General features: G+C 45.0%; 1 protein-coding gene across 1 annotated transcript in view; it reads left to right on the forward strand.

Annotated features, from left to right (window-relative positions):
• Window positions 1–16100, forward strand: part of LOC130482464 (probable E3 ubiquitin-protein ligase HERC6) — a 35400-nt gene that overhangs the window by 8921 nt on the left and 10379 nt on the right. The window contains exons 6-15 of the mRNA XM_056855189.1: window positions 1369–1496; window positions 2509–2642; window positions 5234–5307; window positions 7337–7464; window positions 8359–8418; window positions 8525–8621; window positions 10074–10263; window positions 12098–12249; window positions 12499–12615; window positions 13545–13643. Coding sequence (XP_056711167.1) covers window positions 1369–1496; window positions 2509–2642; window positions 5234–5307; window positions 7337–7464; window positions 8359–8418; window positions 8525–8621; window positions 10074–10263; window positions 12098–12249; window positions 12499–12615; window positions 13545–13643 — 1179 coding nt within the window. The remainder of the gene's footprint in view (window positions 1–1368; window positions 1497–2508; window positions 2643–5233; window positions 5308–7336; window positions 7465–8358; window positions 8419–8524; window positions 8622–10073; window positions 10264–12097; window positions 12250–12498; window positions 12616–13544; window positions 13644–16100) is intronic.

The following is a 16100-nucleotide window of genomic DNA, read 5'->3' on the forward strand; positions in this document are numbered from 1 at the left end:
AACTCCCTAAGACAAAGGGTTCACTGGAAAATATAGTGGTAACCTGCTGCCACCACTCGACTTCCTGAGAACATCTTGAGAGGTATTCTTCCAGCACAGTACTGGAGCAATAACAAAGTGACAGGGTAATAACCCTAGAAAATGCCTTATAACCAACTATAAAGCACCCTTGGCATCTAGCACACGGGGAAGAGATTAAGAGGAATATCCCAGAGAAATATATTTATACTAAGCAAAGCCAAAAGAAGTCTTTATATTAACAAAAAAGTTTTTAGTAAAAGAAAGAAAAGAAAAGGGTTAGATTCAAAAGATGGTGGGGAAAGGGCAAAACAAAATACAGGGAAAGGCCCACAAAAACAACAACTAAACTAGACACATGTTACCTAGGGTGCAGTAGGTTCCTCGGAGCATGTGCAAAGTTCCTTGCAGAACAAGAAGTCAAAGGACTCCTTAACCCCTACTTCCTGTGGATTCAGTTGCGGCTGAAGACTGAAAACTGACTGTGAACAATCAGTTGAAATAACCCACTACCTTCGGACCAGCCAAGACTGAAAACTGAAAACATGGGAAAACCCAAAATATCCAGATGTTTATGGTCAATGGACTTGAGTCTAAGCCAGCCCCCTTTCTAAGAGTGACAAGCTCCTTTAGTGAATCCAATGCAAAGCCCCATCTCTGATGTCGGAGGCTACTGTTACCAATCAGAGACATATAAAATATAGACCCCCCCCCCAATCTGGTCATAGTTCTGAATTTCCATGATAAAATAGGTGGTCTGACCCAAAGTGGATTGTCCTTTGTACAAAAGGGGTTAAATCTGGCAAGAAGGTCCAATGTGGAATGGAAATGAATGGGTTATTATAATGTAAACCCCAGGGGTCCAAGATCCCAGACACTGTAGGTGGCACTCCTGAGCCTTAGTAAGTTTTAGGGTTTCTATCACATATGGTCACCCCAATCTCCCCTCACCCCCAGATTTTGTAATATAGTAACAGGAACTGTATCAAAAGGTGCAAAGACAGCCTGGGTAGGTCTGGATGCCCAGAATGATGCAGATGTGTTTCAGTTGCACATATAAAACCACACTTCTGCATATGGGTCTCTGATCCTGGATCAGGGCAGCTAAACATTGAGGGTTCAAGGTGCATTTGTTAAGCTGGGCTGTTACGAATCAAAGTGTTTGGGTTTAGCAAGATCTTGCAGATCTGCTTGTCAGCGTGGTCCATCTATCTCAGTCTGATTTAGGATTTTTTGAAGGGATGGATAAAAATGAGAACTGGAAAGGTTTTTAAAAAAACTGGGAAAAGTGCTAAAAGTTGCAATCATGCACTTACTTACATACCTGTGGTTTGCTCAAACACTAAACAGGATGGCAGCGTTTTCACATTTGGAGATGACTCTGCTGGGCAGCTGGGGCATAGCTCTTCCACCCAGAAAACTGGTCCGCAAAGAGTTGACTGGATTGGTGGTCCAGTTTCCCATCTGGCTTGTGGAAGGTATGCAGCATGGCTTGTATCCTTTATTGTTTTTGCAAGGGAATGGGAGAAAGTCATGCAAGAATAATTCATGTGGTCTTTGATGCTAAATGTAACAAAACAACAGGTGCTCGCAGCTGGGGAAATATTTCTGCCCTAGTTCATTTATCAGGAACATCGGCTGGCAAGCAGGCCATGTGGCTGATAAATAAATGAATGTAGTACAAGCATACCTCAAAGATATTGTAGGTTTGGTTCCAGACCACCACAATAAAGCGGAGTCATTTGATATTTTTTTTGTTTCCTACTGCATATAAAGTTGGTTTCAGGTAGCCGGCTCAAGGTTGACTCAGCCTTCCATCCTTCCGAGGTCGGTCAAATGAGTACCCAGGTGGCTGGGGGTAAAGGGAAGATGGCTGGAAAGGCACTGGCAAACCACCCCATAAACAAAGTCTGCCTAGTAAACGTCGGGATGTGATGTCACCCCATGGGTCAGGAATGACCTGGTACTTGCACAGGGGACCTTTACCTTTACTGCATATAAAGGTTATACTGTAGTCTACTAAGTGTGCGGTAGTATTATGTCTAAAAACAATGTACTGTAATAATAATGAAAAAGTTTGAAATGTTGTGAGAATTACCAAAATGTGACCGACACGAAGGGAGCACGTGCTGTTGGGAAAATGGCGCCAACAGAGTTGCTCAAAAACGCAATATCTGCAAAGCGCAATAAAATGACGTGTGCCTGTAACTTTGAACCCCTGTTAAATCTCATTAAAGTATATTTATGGGCATCCTCCCCCCGCAGTGGCATCCACTCACTCATACAGAAGCTCTGTTCGTATCATTTCTTGACTTTAATGAAGGACAGGGGAATTGCGCCCACAAGACCATCACATAATGGGACGCTGTGGATCTGGCTCACAAGTTCCTTCAAATGTGTGAAAGGGGTGAGGGGAACTTCTCGCGTGATGGTGAACAGACAGTTTCTGTCAACATGCACACCTCTTATCTTTCCCCCCCTCTCCAACAGCTATCACACCCTTGCTTACATCTCTGCTTCCGGTGAGCTGATATCTTTCGGACGTGGATGCAGCGAACGTGGAACAGCTTGCGAGCAGGCTGAGACGCAGAGCTTTAACATTAGTGCACTTATTTCTCCTGATGGTATCCTTTTCTTTCTTTGTTTGTTTTTTTAAGAAACCACTTCTTGCTTTAATCTTGTGAACAAAGCACTTTAGCTGGGTACCCAAGGTTGGGTGGGATAAATAAAATAAATAGATAAAGGAAGTATAATTTATTTAAGGTGCTATGCCAGGATAAAAATTATTTTGAAATATTCTTAAAACAGCACAATGGCATATCCTAGGTTGATATACTGTAACCCCATGCCAGACGCATTTTGGCCTGTTTGGCCTTCCTCAGTGGTCAATTGAAAACCATGTAAAACATACACACATATTTACAGATATACAAACATATACAGACAATTATATATCAGACCAGGCATGTATGTAGGTTCAAAATATTGTCGAAGGCTTTCACGGTCAGAGTTCATTGGTTCTTGTAGGTTATCCGGGCTGTGTAACCGTGGTCTTGGTATTTTCTTTCCTAACGTTTCGCCAGCAACTGTGGCAGGCATCTTCAGAGGAGTAACACTGAAGGACAGTGTCTCTCAGTGTCAAGTGGGTAGGAAGAGTAATATATAGTCAGAAAGGGGTTGGGTTGACCTGACTCATTGTCCTTCAAAAAGTATCAAAGGTAATGTGCTAATCACTGTCCTGTAAGTATCAAGATAATGTGCTAATGAGGGTGTGGTATGTTAATATGGAACCATTGTATCCTGAAGTGATCTGTTAATGTGTGAAATCCAAAGCTAATCTGCATGGCTATTGTTGACTGTAGCCTTTGTTAGTCTGGAGCTTTGGATCTCACACATTAAACAAGTCTTGTGGTCTTTTTAAAAGGCTGAGGCTACAATGCTGTGGACACTTTTCTGGGGGTAATGCTCGTTAAATAACATGAGACTAACTTCTGAGTAGACCTGTTTAGGATTACTCCCTAAAAAGATTTGATTCCAGCATGACCGTCTGTGGATCTATTGCTACTTCCTCAGATGTATGCATTGGGTCTTCAATGGGCAGAGATTATATGAGGTTATGAAGAAAGAAAGGTTTAAACAACAGGATCAAATAGCCAGGAAATACAGGTGGAAAGTGTTGATAAGTCACCGCTGAATTATGGAATTATGAAAATTATGAAACTGTAGGGTTTTCAGGGCAAGAGATGAACAGGGGTGGTTTGTCAGTGCTTGCTTCCGTGTAACAACCTTGGACTTCCTTGGTGGTCTCCCATCCAAGTACTAACCAGGCCAGTAGCTTACATGAACACATGAAGCTGCCTTCTACTGAATCAGACCCTTGGTCCATCAAAGTCAGTATTGTCTACTAAGACCGGCAGCAGCTCTCCAGTGTCTCAGGCTGAGGTCTTTCACATCACCTACTTTCCTGGTCCCTTTAACTGGAGATGCCAGGGATTGAACCTGGGACCTTCTGCATGCCAAGCAGAGGCTCTACCGCTGAGCCACAGCCCCTTTCAAGGTTGGGTTAGCCTGGGCCATCCAGATCAGTGCAGGAAATACAGAGTGAGATGTCATTAAGTAAAACACAAATCAGACTGTTCACATTAATGCTGATTGGTTAAGCTAGTTAGTACCGTAATGGCTGAGGAATCCCAAATCCTCGATTCAGCCAAGGGTTTATGATCTAGTTGGCTCTCAACAATTCTAAAACCTACAACAGCGCATTTTAAAGCGAACAGTTTCACAGAAATGTGACCGCATGACAATGAGCTGTGGATCTACCTCATTCCAAAATAAATTCATCTGTGTCCTGAAACTGGGGCAGGTAATCTATGGAGGAAGGTATCCTGGTATGGGTTGTGCCTCCTTGCTCCAAGAGCAGGGCATATGCAGATTTTTTTTGTGAAGGCTTCCACTGCCCTGATGAGACATTCATCCCCCCTGGTTCTTGTAGGTTATCCGGGCTGGGTGACCGTGGTCTTGGTATTTTCTTTCCTGACGTTTCACCAGCAGCTGTTGCAGGCATCTTCTGTCTCTGAAGGAGACACTGTCCTTCAGTGTTACTCCTCTGAAGATGCCTGCCACAGCTGTGGGCGAAACATCAGGAAAGAAAATACCAAGACCACGGTCACACAGCCCGGATAACCTACAAGAACCAATGAACTCTGACCGTGAAAGCCTTCAACAATTCATCCCCCCTTCATGTCTGCCAAGCTTCTGAAGAAGATGGATCCGCCTCTAGTGTAGCAATCACTGATGAAAACCAACTTCTCCCTGGAGACCTGTAACTGGAGATACTGTAAGGCTGAAGGTGAAAAAAACCCAGACAGTCTCCCTGTCAGCCTAGGGAGTTCCCCTCTGTTGTTCTCACCTGGGATGTTTGAGCTTTTCAATATTCCATATAAGGATACCTTCCTTCACTGATGGAGAATGCAATATTGGACTTGCCATGAGGGTTCCTTCCCTCAGAGGATTGAAAGGTATCTTTCCCCACTGCTGGCAGAGGAAGAATTGGAGAGGAACTCAGTCAATGGGGAGACGGGGGGTATCTAATCGGACAACTCAAAAGCATCTTTGTAGGGTTCTATCAAAGATCCAGGGCACTGGAGAAGGGAAAATAGCATGCCGTCAACAGTATTTTAATATTTAGCCCTGACACTGTTTTATGCCCTTACAGAATTGTTGGACATCCCGGTGAAACAGATTTTTGCTGGAACATACGTCAACTTTGCCAGCACAGTTCAGCCACAGGTAGAGTCACTGGTACATTCTGTTGACTTAAGAACATTTGCTCTGGTAGGCGCCACCTACAGCTTGTATTTTCTAGCTAATAAAGACTAGAAAAGTCATATGGTTGTAGCAGCTAACGGTGTGAGTTTGGAACCAGAATACTTGTTCAAATCTGGTCTTAGATGTAGAACTCACCGGATAAAGTTAGGTGTCTCTATTCTCTTCCTCCTCTCCACCCCACCTGCAGTGCAGGGATAATACTTTTAATCTTACTGGCTTGTTGCTAGTATTGCTAAAACCACTTATGTGAAGCACTTTGAACATTATACAAATCTTTAAAGATGCATTTTTTTCCTGCTGGAATGACATCGTTGTCATTGTCAAGCCTGAGTCCTCTCCAGGAACCTCAGGACTTGTTGAGCGTGGACCAGTACACCCAAAATAAACCACAGCCTTTAAAAAGCTGAAAAAGCTTTATTAAGAAAGTTCAAAATATGAATTAAAACACAGGTTACAGTTTAAGGCACACTGGCAAGAAAATAAGAAATTCTTAAGCTAATCAGAATACTTACTATCTATTATTTAGCAGGTTGTCTAACTCACTGCTGTAAGCTGGTTCTGGTCTCAGCCAAGCTGGCTGGGCACAAGCTTTGCGTTACTTGAGGTACGGTTTCTTGTAAAGCAAGGCGAGCATAAGCGTGGAGGCACTAAAGAGAGTTTTTTACCGTAAGGTAACTGCCCTTATGGATTTCTGGACCCTGGTCAGATGGCCCACTTTCTCCCAATCAGGATGTAAACCAGGGAGAACACTCTAGATGGACCCGACCAGTTCTGACCGGCACTGTTCCCAAGCACTGAGGAGTGATCTCATCCCTCCTCCCATATTCTCACAGATAACAGGGTACCATCCAGTTAAGCTGGAATGTAGGTGTCCTTGAACAACTATTCAAGAGCTTAACAAGCTGCAGGTGCAGGCTACAGTCTCTGTGAACTGAGGTCTGGAAAACTACTAGTAGTTTTTTTTGCATTCAAACATGGCAACTAAACTTCGGTCAAGCCTGCAAAATAAGGTTTCTGTCTTGACAGTCATACACTGGTGTTGTCAGTAAGCAGGGACACAGGCTGGTGAATGCTGGCATTTGCTAATCGCATGAGAAAATTGGCAATTGCCGAATTTGGGGTAGTGTAATACTGAAATCATATTAGTGGTAATATAAAAAGTGAACTCGGTGTTCGTTTTGTTTTTAATTTAAAATTCCAAACATAAAATGTGAAAAAGTTTGCTTTTTCCTATGATCCTTAAAGATCAGTTGTCTGCAAGCTATGATTGAACACATGAAGCTGCCTTATACTGAATCAGACCCTTGGTCCATCGAAGTCAGTATTGTCTACTCAGATCTGCAGCGGCTTTCCAGGGTCTAAGGCAGAGGTGTTTCACACATCATCTACTTGCCTAGTCCCTTTAACTGGAGATGACGGGGATTGAACCTGGGACCTTCTGCATGCCAAGCAGATGCTCTACCACTGAGCCATGGCCCCTCCCCAAAACATCATTCTAGAGCCAGATGTGGTTCAGTATGGAACCAAATATGCCTCTTGAAAAAAGGAAAATGAAATCTTTAAGGGAATGCCCAGCAAAGATTTTTATGGGACTTCAAGGGCTATGGGTTAGAGTTGCTTTGAAGAAAGGGAAATGATAAGACAGTTGCCAGTAATCCAAGTGTGAACCATGCAGAGTGTGCTAAAGGGGTCACGGAGGGTGCTCCTGTGTATATTTATTACTTATTGTGAGACCTGCTGTGTGACACTTCCTTATAAAGGACTGTAGAAACTTGTCAAGTATCAATAATGTTAAGGTATATAGTTTTATTAATGCAAACTAGCTTTCTTATAGTGGTTCCTTGCTTTGATTTTGGTTTTTTTCTTGTTCTGAAATTTGAAGTAATTTGACTCATTAATTGTAAAAAGTTGCAGACCCCTGATATAGATGAGTGGCTGGTTGAAGAGTCACTAGCATTTTAACATTGGCTTTTTCTGTTTTGTTTTAAAGGTTTCTAAATACACAAATGGAGCTTGCTGTGCTGAAACTTTGCCAAAGATTAGCCAATTGGACAGAGCACTGATTGACATGTGGATGTCAGCGACAGCAGAAAGTGAAACACGGCAGAAGGCAAAAAGGTTTTGATTGTTTCTTGTTTTATGGGGAAAGGGAGAGGCGATGGCTGTCACGCATCTGCCTCAAACCAAAAATGGCTACCACTGTCTCGTGACAGTGAGCTGCTGTATATAGGGTTCCCATCTTCCCAGTAATGTCGAGCAATCCCCTTCCAATTGACTGGACTGCCTGCTGCCCTCAGCTGGTTGGCGGGTAGAAGCAAGCCAGCTGAAGGGGGGAGCGATCCACGTGCCCTGTGTGATGACATCACTTGCGGGTTTACCGGGAAGTGCTGGCATAGCACCAGAGATGCTCGAGCGCTCACCCCCTAAAAACACTAAAGAAACCATGGAGTTGGAGGAGAGTGCTAGAGTGTCCTGGCGTGATGCTGGCACTTCCAGGTAAACCCAGAAGTGATGTCATCGCACTGGGCACACGGATCACCAGCCCCAGCCCCATGAAGCTTCCACTAGTTGCCAGGAGGGACCTGGCAACCCTAACTATATACAGCTCTGCTCCATACCAATGGTGGTTCTCTGTTGTTCATTGTGGAGAAACTGGCATGATGGTGGAACCATCTGTTTTGTGTGCAGAAAAGCCCAGGTTCAGTTAGGGGCATGGCCAGTTGGAAGGTCTTGGGTAGAAGGTATGGTTGGAAAGGTAAACCTTTCTCTCTCTCTGAGACCTTAAAGAGCTGCTGTTAGTAAAAATAGACTGTACTGTGAGCTAGAGGGACTTGATATTAAGCAGCTTTGTATGTTCACATGACTGTTCTTTCCTGAAATGTGATGGACATGTCAGAAGAAAACCCTACCCAAATCCGGCATGAATATATGTAAGAAGAAAACCCTACCCAAATCCGGCATGCATATAAGATAAATGTTGATTATAAATTTTGATTATCATTTTTGTTGTAGAGAAATAGAAGTGATATTTTCTTCCCCTGCCTGTTTAACTGCAAGTTTCCTAAAACCAAGGTAAGTAGTTTTGGCAGAAAACTGGTGGCAAATGAGGCATTTTAGCTTGGATGATAGTTGCAAACATTCTGTTTTCCCTCCTATGTTTACGCTATATCTTCCTTAGGTCTGCCCTGGAAATTGGCGACTGTATAGCAGTTGATCTACAAAAAGCAAGAGACGTATTGTGTGAGCTTACCCAGAGAGACTGGATTGCTGGCAGGGTAAAGAATCTCCTAGCTTATGACCACACAATGGCAGGTGCTGTTAATAGTGGATTGTGTCCAGAAAAAAAAGAATTTATTTTGAAATCATAGGAGAGAAATTGTAGATAGAGCTGTGTGCATTCTCTGCATCTAAAGCAGCACTTACAGAACTGTGACATTTCGTATTGGAAGCACAATTTTGCCTCCCAATAATTGTGGGTTTTTTAAAAGAACAACCAAGTTTCTAGCCCTTAATGCTAAGATGAGCACAAATATGTGTGGGCAGTGCTTGGGAAAATCACAGGTGATACATAGAGAAACGTCTACTGGTCATGAATTTTGGAAAGAGTAGCAATGCCTGTATATTTCAGCAAAAAATCTTGAGACCTGTGGCACCATAGACTGATTTTGTTATAGCAGGAGTTTTCTTAAGCTATTCCTGGCCTGAACACAGTGTGTATGAGCAGTCTGAAATAGGCAATCTAACAGACTCCAAAGTAAGTCATAGATATTTTAAAAAAATGGGTGGTTGCATTGGGCATGCCGCTGACATCTAAGAAAACAAAATCAACCCTTTATTAAGCATTTCCCTTCCATCTCAAAGCATTAGAAATGCAGCAAAAGTCTGGGGAGAAAATAGAGCAAAATTAATAAAATATGGCATTTTCTCAGTGGAAGCTTGTTAGAATCATAGAGTTGGAAGGGACCACCAGGGTCATCTAGTCAAACCCTCTGCACAGTGCAGGAAATGCACAACTATCTCCCCCCACACACACCCAGTGACCCCTACTCCATGCCCAGAAGATGGCCAAGATGCCCTCACTCTCATGATCTGCTTAAGGTTGCTGATGCTCCTTATCTGCCCCAGCAACAGGGAAACCACAAAATCCCGACCCCATGTGGAAGACACCATGGAAGCTCTTCCTGTTCACATCACTTGTACCTATGGGATAATGCAGCTGCCCGTAATACCAGGGAAAGGCACTTTGTGGAGGCTCATAAACCCTGTCCTTTATGAGTAACTTCCCATGATCCAGACTTGGGAACCAGTTCTCGAGGAAAGCTGTAGTTCAGATTAATTGTCTGTCGGCCCATAATTGTAACATGGTTGTATCAAAACTTAGGTGGAATCACACATTGTAAAGAGACACTTATCTCATGTGAATTTCTCCTCCGGTGCATAATATGTTTTACGACTTGAGGTGTACAGCCTGCCCTGTGTCCTGGTGTCATTATCTTGTGGTTTTCCTGTCCCCTACTCTGTGTCCTGGCCTGGTGTAAGCCAGGAACTGCACAGCATAAGGATGGCAGCCAGTGTTTTGTCTTGAAGTTCCATTTATCCTGACCATTTCAGCTGTGGACTTAAAGGGGTGTGTTCCCAGAAGTAGACTAGTGCTTTGCTGGAATACAGCAGGTACCTGCATTTCAGTCTATGCGTGACTAAAAGTGCTGTTTTCAAAATGGCGGCAGGTCTCGTTCTCTCTACTGAACCACCTGATCCCCTCCCTTCCGTTGACTTCTCCTCACCAAGAGGCCCTTCAATGCTTCCTTCTGCTGCCTGAGTGCTCTGCTGCTCTTGAAGCTCAGAACCTGCAGTCCTTGGCTCAGCCCTTGGCAAAAGCCGCCGGCGACATGAGCAGGCGCTCTTCAGACCTTCTGGGTAAGTTCGGAGGGAATCCTACCCAGTCCCCAACATGGTGACCAAGGATACCATGATGACCTCTGGCAGTTCTCCTGGTGCCTCCCATGTGATCCAATGAAATGGGCGGTGGGAGGCTGAGAAGGCAAGACCCGTTACTGGCTGCCTTCATGCCAATAAGGGAGATTTCCTGTCCACAGCTGCTATCAGTTGCTGGAGGAGGATCCCCAAGTATCACATGAACACATAAAGCTGCCTTCTAATGAATCAGACCCTTGGTCCATCTAAGTCAGTATTGTCTACTCAGACGGGCAGCGGCTCTCCAGGGTCTCAGGCAAAGGCCTTTCACATCACCTACTTGCCTATTCCCTTTAAACTGGAGTTGCTGGGGATTGAACCTGGGATCCTTCTGCATGCCAAGCAGATGCTCTACCACTGAGCCACATCCCCTCCCCAAGTAGATAAGCAGTGCCGCAGATCAGCTGGAGGGGGGTACACCATCCATCAGCTGAGCTGCAGTGAGCCTAAGCAGGGGTGGCACCCAGAACAGACCACACTGCCCAACATCTGGGCTGTGGTGAGTCCAGATGGGCAAGCGGTGCTATCTGTGGTGCTCTGTTGGGAAGGCCAGAGAACCTGTGCGGGGGTTGGCAGAGTTGCTGGACAGCAGCAGCTTTTCTCCAAGGCTCCTTAGTTCTTCAGTTTCCCTTTGTTGTCTTTTCATATCTCTTCCATCTCTTCAGGCTTTCTCAGGTAATATCAAAGGTGGCTTGAGAAAGCATGGATAAAAGACATGGAAACCAGGGGAAGACAGGAAATGGAAAATGAGGGCTCGAGGAACCTTGGGAGAAAAAATAGCTGCATTTCTGCTCCCAAGCCATGGGAAACCTTTGTGTTGAAAGGCTGTGCCCTCACTTCTTTTCTCTGTAGTCCCCTTCTCCCCCACCGCACCCCATCCTCTGGGTTTGCATGTAGTTAGTCACCTTCTCCTTCCCCTATTATTCCCAAGGTATAATTAAAGGTTGCCCAACCCCACTCTGACGGTTTGTGCTTGGCTCTGCCTCCTGTGGGCAGCCATTTTGTAGTGGAGCCCACCATCCTCTGTAGAGTTACCAACCTCCGGTGGAGGCCTGGACTTCTCCTGAAATCACAACTGATCTCCAGACTACAGAGATAGTTCCTGGGGAGGAAATGGCAGCTACAGAGGGCAGGCTGTAGAGCAGAGGTTCCCAAACCTTTTGAGTCATGGAGCACTTTTCAGGAGAGAAATTAGTCACAGAGCACTAATTTTCACCTAGCACCTATATGCTAAACCAGATGACAGTAGTATTTTTCTTTCCAATCTCTTCACGGAGCACTAGGAGATGTTTCGCAGAGCACCAAGTGCTCCTTGGAGCACAGTTTGGGAACCTCTTCTGTAGAGCATCACAACCCCACTGGGCTCCCTCCCTGAGCGCTGCTTCCAAATCTCCAGGAATTTCCCAAGCCTCTGTCCAAATGCCGAAGGTGCTCCAAAAGGTTGGGAACCTCTGCATCAGAGTGTTAGCCTAGGATTAGGGAGACCCAGGTTCCAATCCCCACTCTGCCATGTAATTCATTGGATGATCTTGGTCTGATCTCTTACGCCTTGATCTGCCTCACAAGGTTGCCATGAGAGTAAGATGGGTGGGAGAACTGTGTACTCTGCCCTGAGCTTCTCAGAGGAAGGGCTGGATAAAATGTGTAGATACTATGTCTGTTTCCTAACGTTCCTAGCTAGGCAATGAGTTGTAAGGTGGAGAATGTGGAAATCCCTTAATCTTTGTTGAAGAGAAGAGCTCAATATTCCCTTCTTGCCCTTCTTTTTTCCTTCCAGAAAAATATTGGTTATCCTTGCCAGCCACTTTTTTCGACAGAATTGTTCAGATGTTTAAGAAGGCTGTGGTGTCTCAGCTGCACTATTACTATGTTCATCCCACCTGCCAGGAAGTAATTCCAGTCTTGGAAGTGCTTCAAAAACTATACAAGGTAGGCAATCCAAGTAACCTTTTTGAAAGGCTGGGAGACGTGACAACCCCATTTGTCTAAACGTTTCTGTAAACAGTTTGTTTAAAAATATGGTGAAAGGCAGGAAGGTTGGAAAGAGAGAAAGACTGGGCACTATGATGCCCTCCAGCACTTCTGGTCCCAGCCATGTGTGCCAGGGTAGTGGGTGGGAGCACTGTGAATTTGTATAAACACCATTTGTCTGAACTCAGGTGGCATTTGTCGTTCAAGGTAAACAAGAAGGCCGGCTGCAAACTCCCACTGAACAGTTTCTATATTGATAATATCTCCAAAGCAATTAACCCTTTTATCGATTTAGCCAGATGGCACACCTCGATTGAAAACCTTGTGAGTATTTGTGGTCTGTCCAGCTGGTGCAAGCTGCATAAACATATATTCTACAAAATTTGTAAGGGTGCAGTATCATTTCTTTCTTTCTTACATTTACAGCCCACCCACATTTCCAGCATGCCAGGCTCAGAGCAGGTATGTATCTATACATCATATGCATCTGTACATCTTAGGAAAGGTCCATAGTTCCAAAGCAGTTTGCACTGTGTAACAATCCCAGGCCTGGCGTCTCCTGTTACATGTCTTTAGTAACAGGGCTGGCCAAGATCTCTGCAGGAGGCATTGAAGAGCTGCAGCTTGTTGATACTGGAGTCAATGAACAAATAGCCCTAATCATGTAGAGCCAGGTTTGGGATGCTCTCTTTGGCCTTTCCAGTTCCTCCACCCCCATGAGTACTATTGCACCCCACTTTTAACCACTCCTTTAGTTTCTCTTTCTTAAAACATAACAGTACATGCTCTCTTAGAGTTTGTGGGAATTTTTGGAATTTGAGAACATTGAGTAGGTGCTACCCCCAAATGGCTGCCTTCAGAAGCACTGCCAACCCCAAAAGTGACTTCCATGGAGAACAGGGGCCAGTCACAAAATACTGGGACGTTCCAGGCCAAGTGTCTTCCTATGGTGGAGGCAGTTGCTTCTGAATGTGTGCGCCCTGCAGACACAAAGGTGATTGCCCCATGAATGCCCCACTGGTGATCAATGTGCTACCTATTTGAAGATCACACCACTTAATTAGCCTTGAGTTGCATTGGCTCCTGAAGACTTTCTCTAAAAGCAAGCAAGCATTGTGGGTTTTCCCCCCAGTCATCTTTCCCTGGTCTAACAAGAAGTCGGAACTTGTTGATGCTTGGTAGAGGTTAATGGAGCAGAGATCTGGAGAGGAAAGAACTTCTGTCTTACCTATGGTGCCTTCTTTCCTTCTCAGATTTATTCCTCTCTCATCTCTTTCTGCCGCTTTCCTTTTGTTTACAATCCCATGGACAAGATGGTACTGTTCCACCTTGAGTCTACTTTTGTGCAAGAGGTAAGGTGTGGCACCTAGTATGCTGTTGTCAACTCACTATTTAAAACATTTATTAGCTACTTTTCTCCCTTGCAGGCTCAAGGCTGCTTACGCTATAAATGAAACATTGTATAAAAACATTAAAAACCACAATTATAAACACCCACAAAAAAGTCAACAATTTTAAAAATCCAATTAGGACTGCCAGTAAAAAAAACCCTAAATAAATCAAATGCAATCCTAAATAAAACTGTCTCCAACTGCCTCTTGAAGATTGACAAAGAGGGGGCCAGGGGAGGTTGTTCCATATGTTTGGGACTGCCACTGAAAAGGCCCTCACTAGTGTGTGGTCTTTTCCTCTTTACTCCCAGTTGTCTTCCAGCATAGCATAGGGAGGTAGGGTTGCTGGAGAGCTCTTCCAAGAGCTCCAGGGTGAGCAAAAGAGAAAGACCTTGATAATTCTCCCTTAAGGTAAAAGGTGAAGGACCCCTGTGCAAGCACCAGGTCATTCCTGACCCATGGGGGTCACATCTCGACGGTTACTAGGCAGACTTTGTTTACGGGGTGGTTTGCCGTTGCCTTCCCCAGACATCTTCCCTTTACCCCCAGTACTCGTTTTACCGACCTCGGAAGGATGGAAGGCTGAGTCAACCTTGAGCTGGCTACCTGAAACCAACTTCCATTGGGATCGAACTCAGGTTGTGAGCAGAGCTTGGACTGCAGTACTGCAGTTTACCACTCTGCGCCACGGGGCACTTACTCCCTTGATAATTCTCCATTATTCCCTCCATGCCAGTTCAGAAGGGATAGGCTCAAGAGTGTTCGTATAGCCTGGATAGTGACCGCTGTGATTTTTTTTTTTAGTTCTGTAAGGATGTGTCACTGGCAACCAAGATCAAGTTAATTCATGCCCTAGTGTTCCCTATTACTATGTATGGATGTGAAAGCTGAACAATGAAGAAAGTGGATAGGAAAAAAGTAGATTCCTTTGAAATGTGTTGGAGGAGTTATGGATACCATGGACTGCCAAAAAACAAATCAGTGGGTTATAAATCAAATCAAGCCTGAACTGACCCTAGAAGCTAAAATGATTAAACTGAGGCTGTCGCACTTTGGTCACATCATGAGAAGACAGGAGTCACTACAAAAGACAGTCATGCCAGGAAAAGTTGAGGGCGGCAGGAAAAGAGGAAGACCCAACAAGAGATGGATTGACTATAAAGGAAGCCACAGCCTTCAGTTTGCAAGACCTGAGCAAAGCAGTTAAAGATAGGACTTTTTGGAGGACATTGATTCATAGGGTCACCATGAGTCGGAAGTGACTTGATGGCACTTAACACCCACACACATGGAATGACTCCCCCCCCCCAGCCATCAACTTAGGCTTGGTCTAAACCAGGGATGGGGAACCTTTTTTCCACCAAGGGCCATTTGGATATTTATAACATGATTCACGGGCCAGACAAAATTATCAACTTAAAAATTAGCTGACCAAGCCCCAAGCAGGCAGTTGTCCCAGATGACCCCTCCTCGGCATGGGCAAGCAGGCAGGCATCCAACTGGTGGCGTACTTGCCCACCTGGTGGCACAGGATGGTCTGTTGCACCAGCTGGGCATAGCCATCCAGCTGCACGCCGGAGTTGCTCCTGCTCCGCATGGTCGGGTCCGGATTCTACAGCCAGCTCCTGCTACCTCCACCTGCAGGGATGAAATGAGGACACACTGGCTAAGAACTGCCCCCCACGTGCATTCTGGCCATGCCCCCTTTAACCCCTCCATTGTCGCCATGTCCACCCCCAGTCCTCTTGTAGTACAGAGGGTATACGTTTCTCCATGGCCCGGGTGGGAAAGGGTTAACACAATTTCTTCGGCGGTCCTAGCAGCTCCATAGCTAATGACTCTTCTGCATGAGAAAAAAAGGTTCCTTTTCTCAGCAAAACAAACATCCGCCTTGAATAGAGGCTATTCCTGTCCGCTGGAGGGGGCGGATCACCACTCTTAGATCCTTCTGAGCTAGAGATCTGCCAGGACCAGCAAAGGGCCAGACCAAATGATTTTGCGGGCCTTAAACAGCCCCCGGGCCTGACGTTCCCCACCCCTGGTCTAAACAATACAGTCATCATGGGGATATCTTTGTTTTCACTTTACATATTTTTTCCTTTGTTTACAAAGGTTACCAAGTGCATTTGTCTTGTTGAGCAGGTCTAGCACATCTTCCTCCCAACTCTAGGCTAAGAGCCAAAGGGTACATTTCTCTGGGCAGGCGCAGGGCACAAATGCCTGCATGCAAAGAAAGAGAAACAAAGTCAGCAAGGGAGGACTGGATAAAAGGCCTTAGCTCAGCTTTCTGGTCCCAAGAGGTAGGACTATCCAGTCATTGCTAAATTACAGTCCAGTAGCACCTTAGAGACCAATAAGATTTTCGAGGTATGAGCTTTCGAGGGTCAAAGCTGCCTTCATCAGATAATCTGTGCTGGA

Source organism: Euleptes europaea, chromosome 9 (genome assembly GCF_029931775.1).
Source record: "Euleptes europaea isolate rEulEur1 chromosome 9, rEulEur1.hap1, whole genome shotgun sequence".
Lineage (NCBI taxonomy): Eukaryota > Metazoa > Chordata > Lepidosauria > Squamata > Sphaerodactylidae > Euleptes > Euleptes europaea.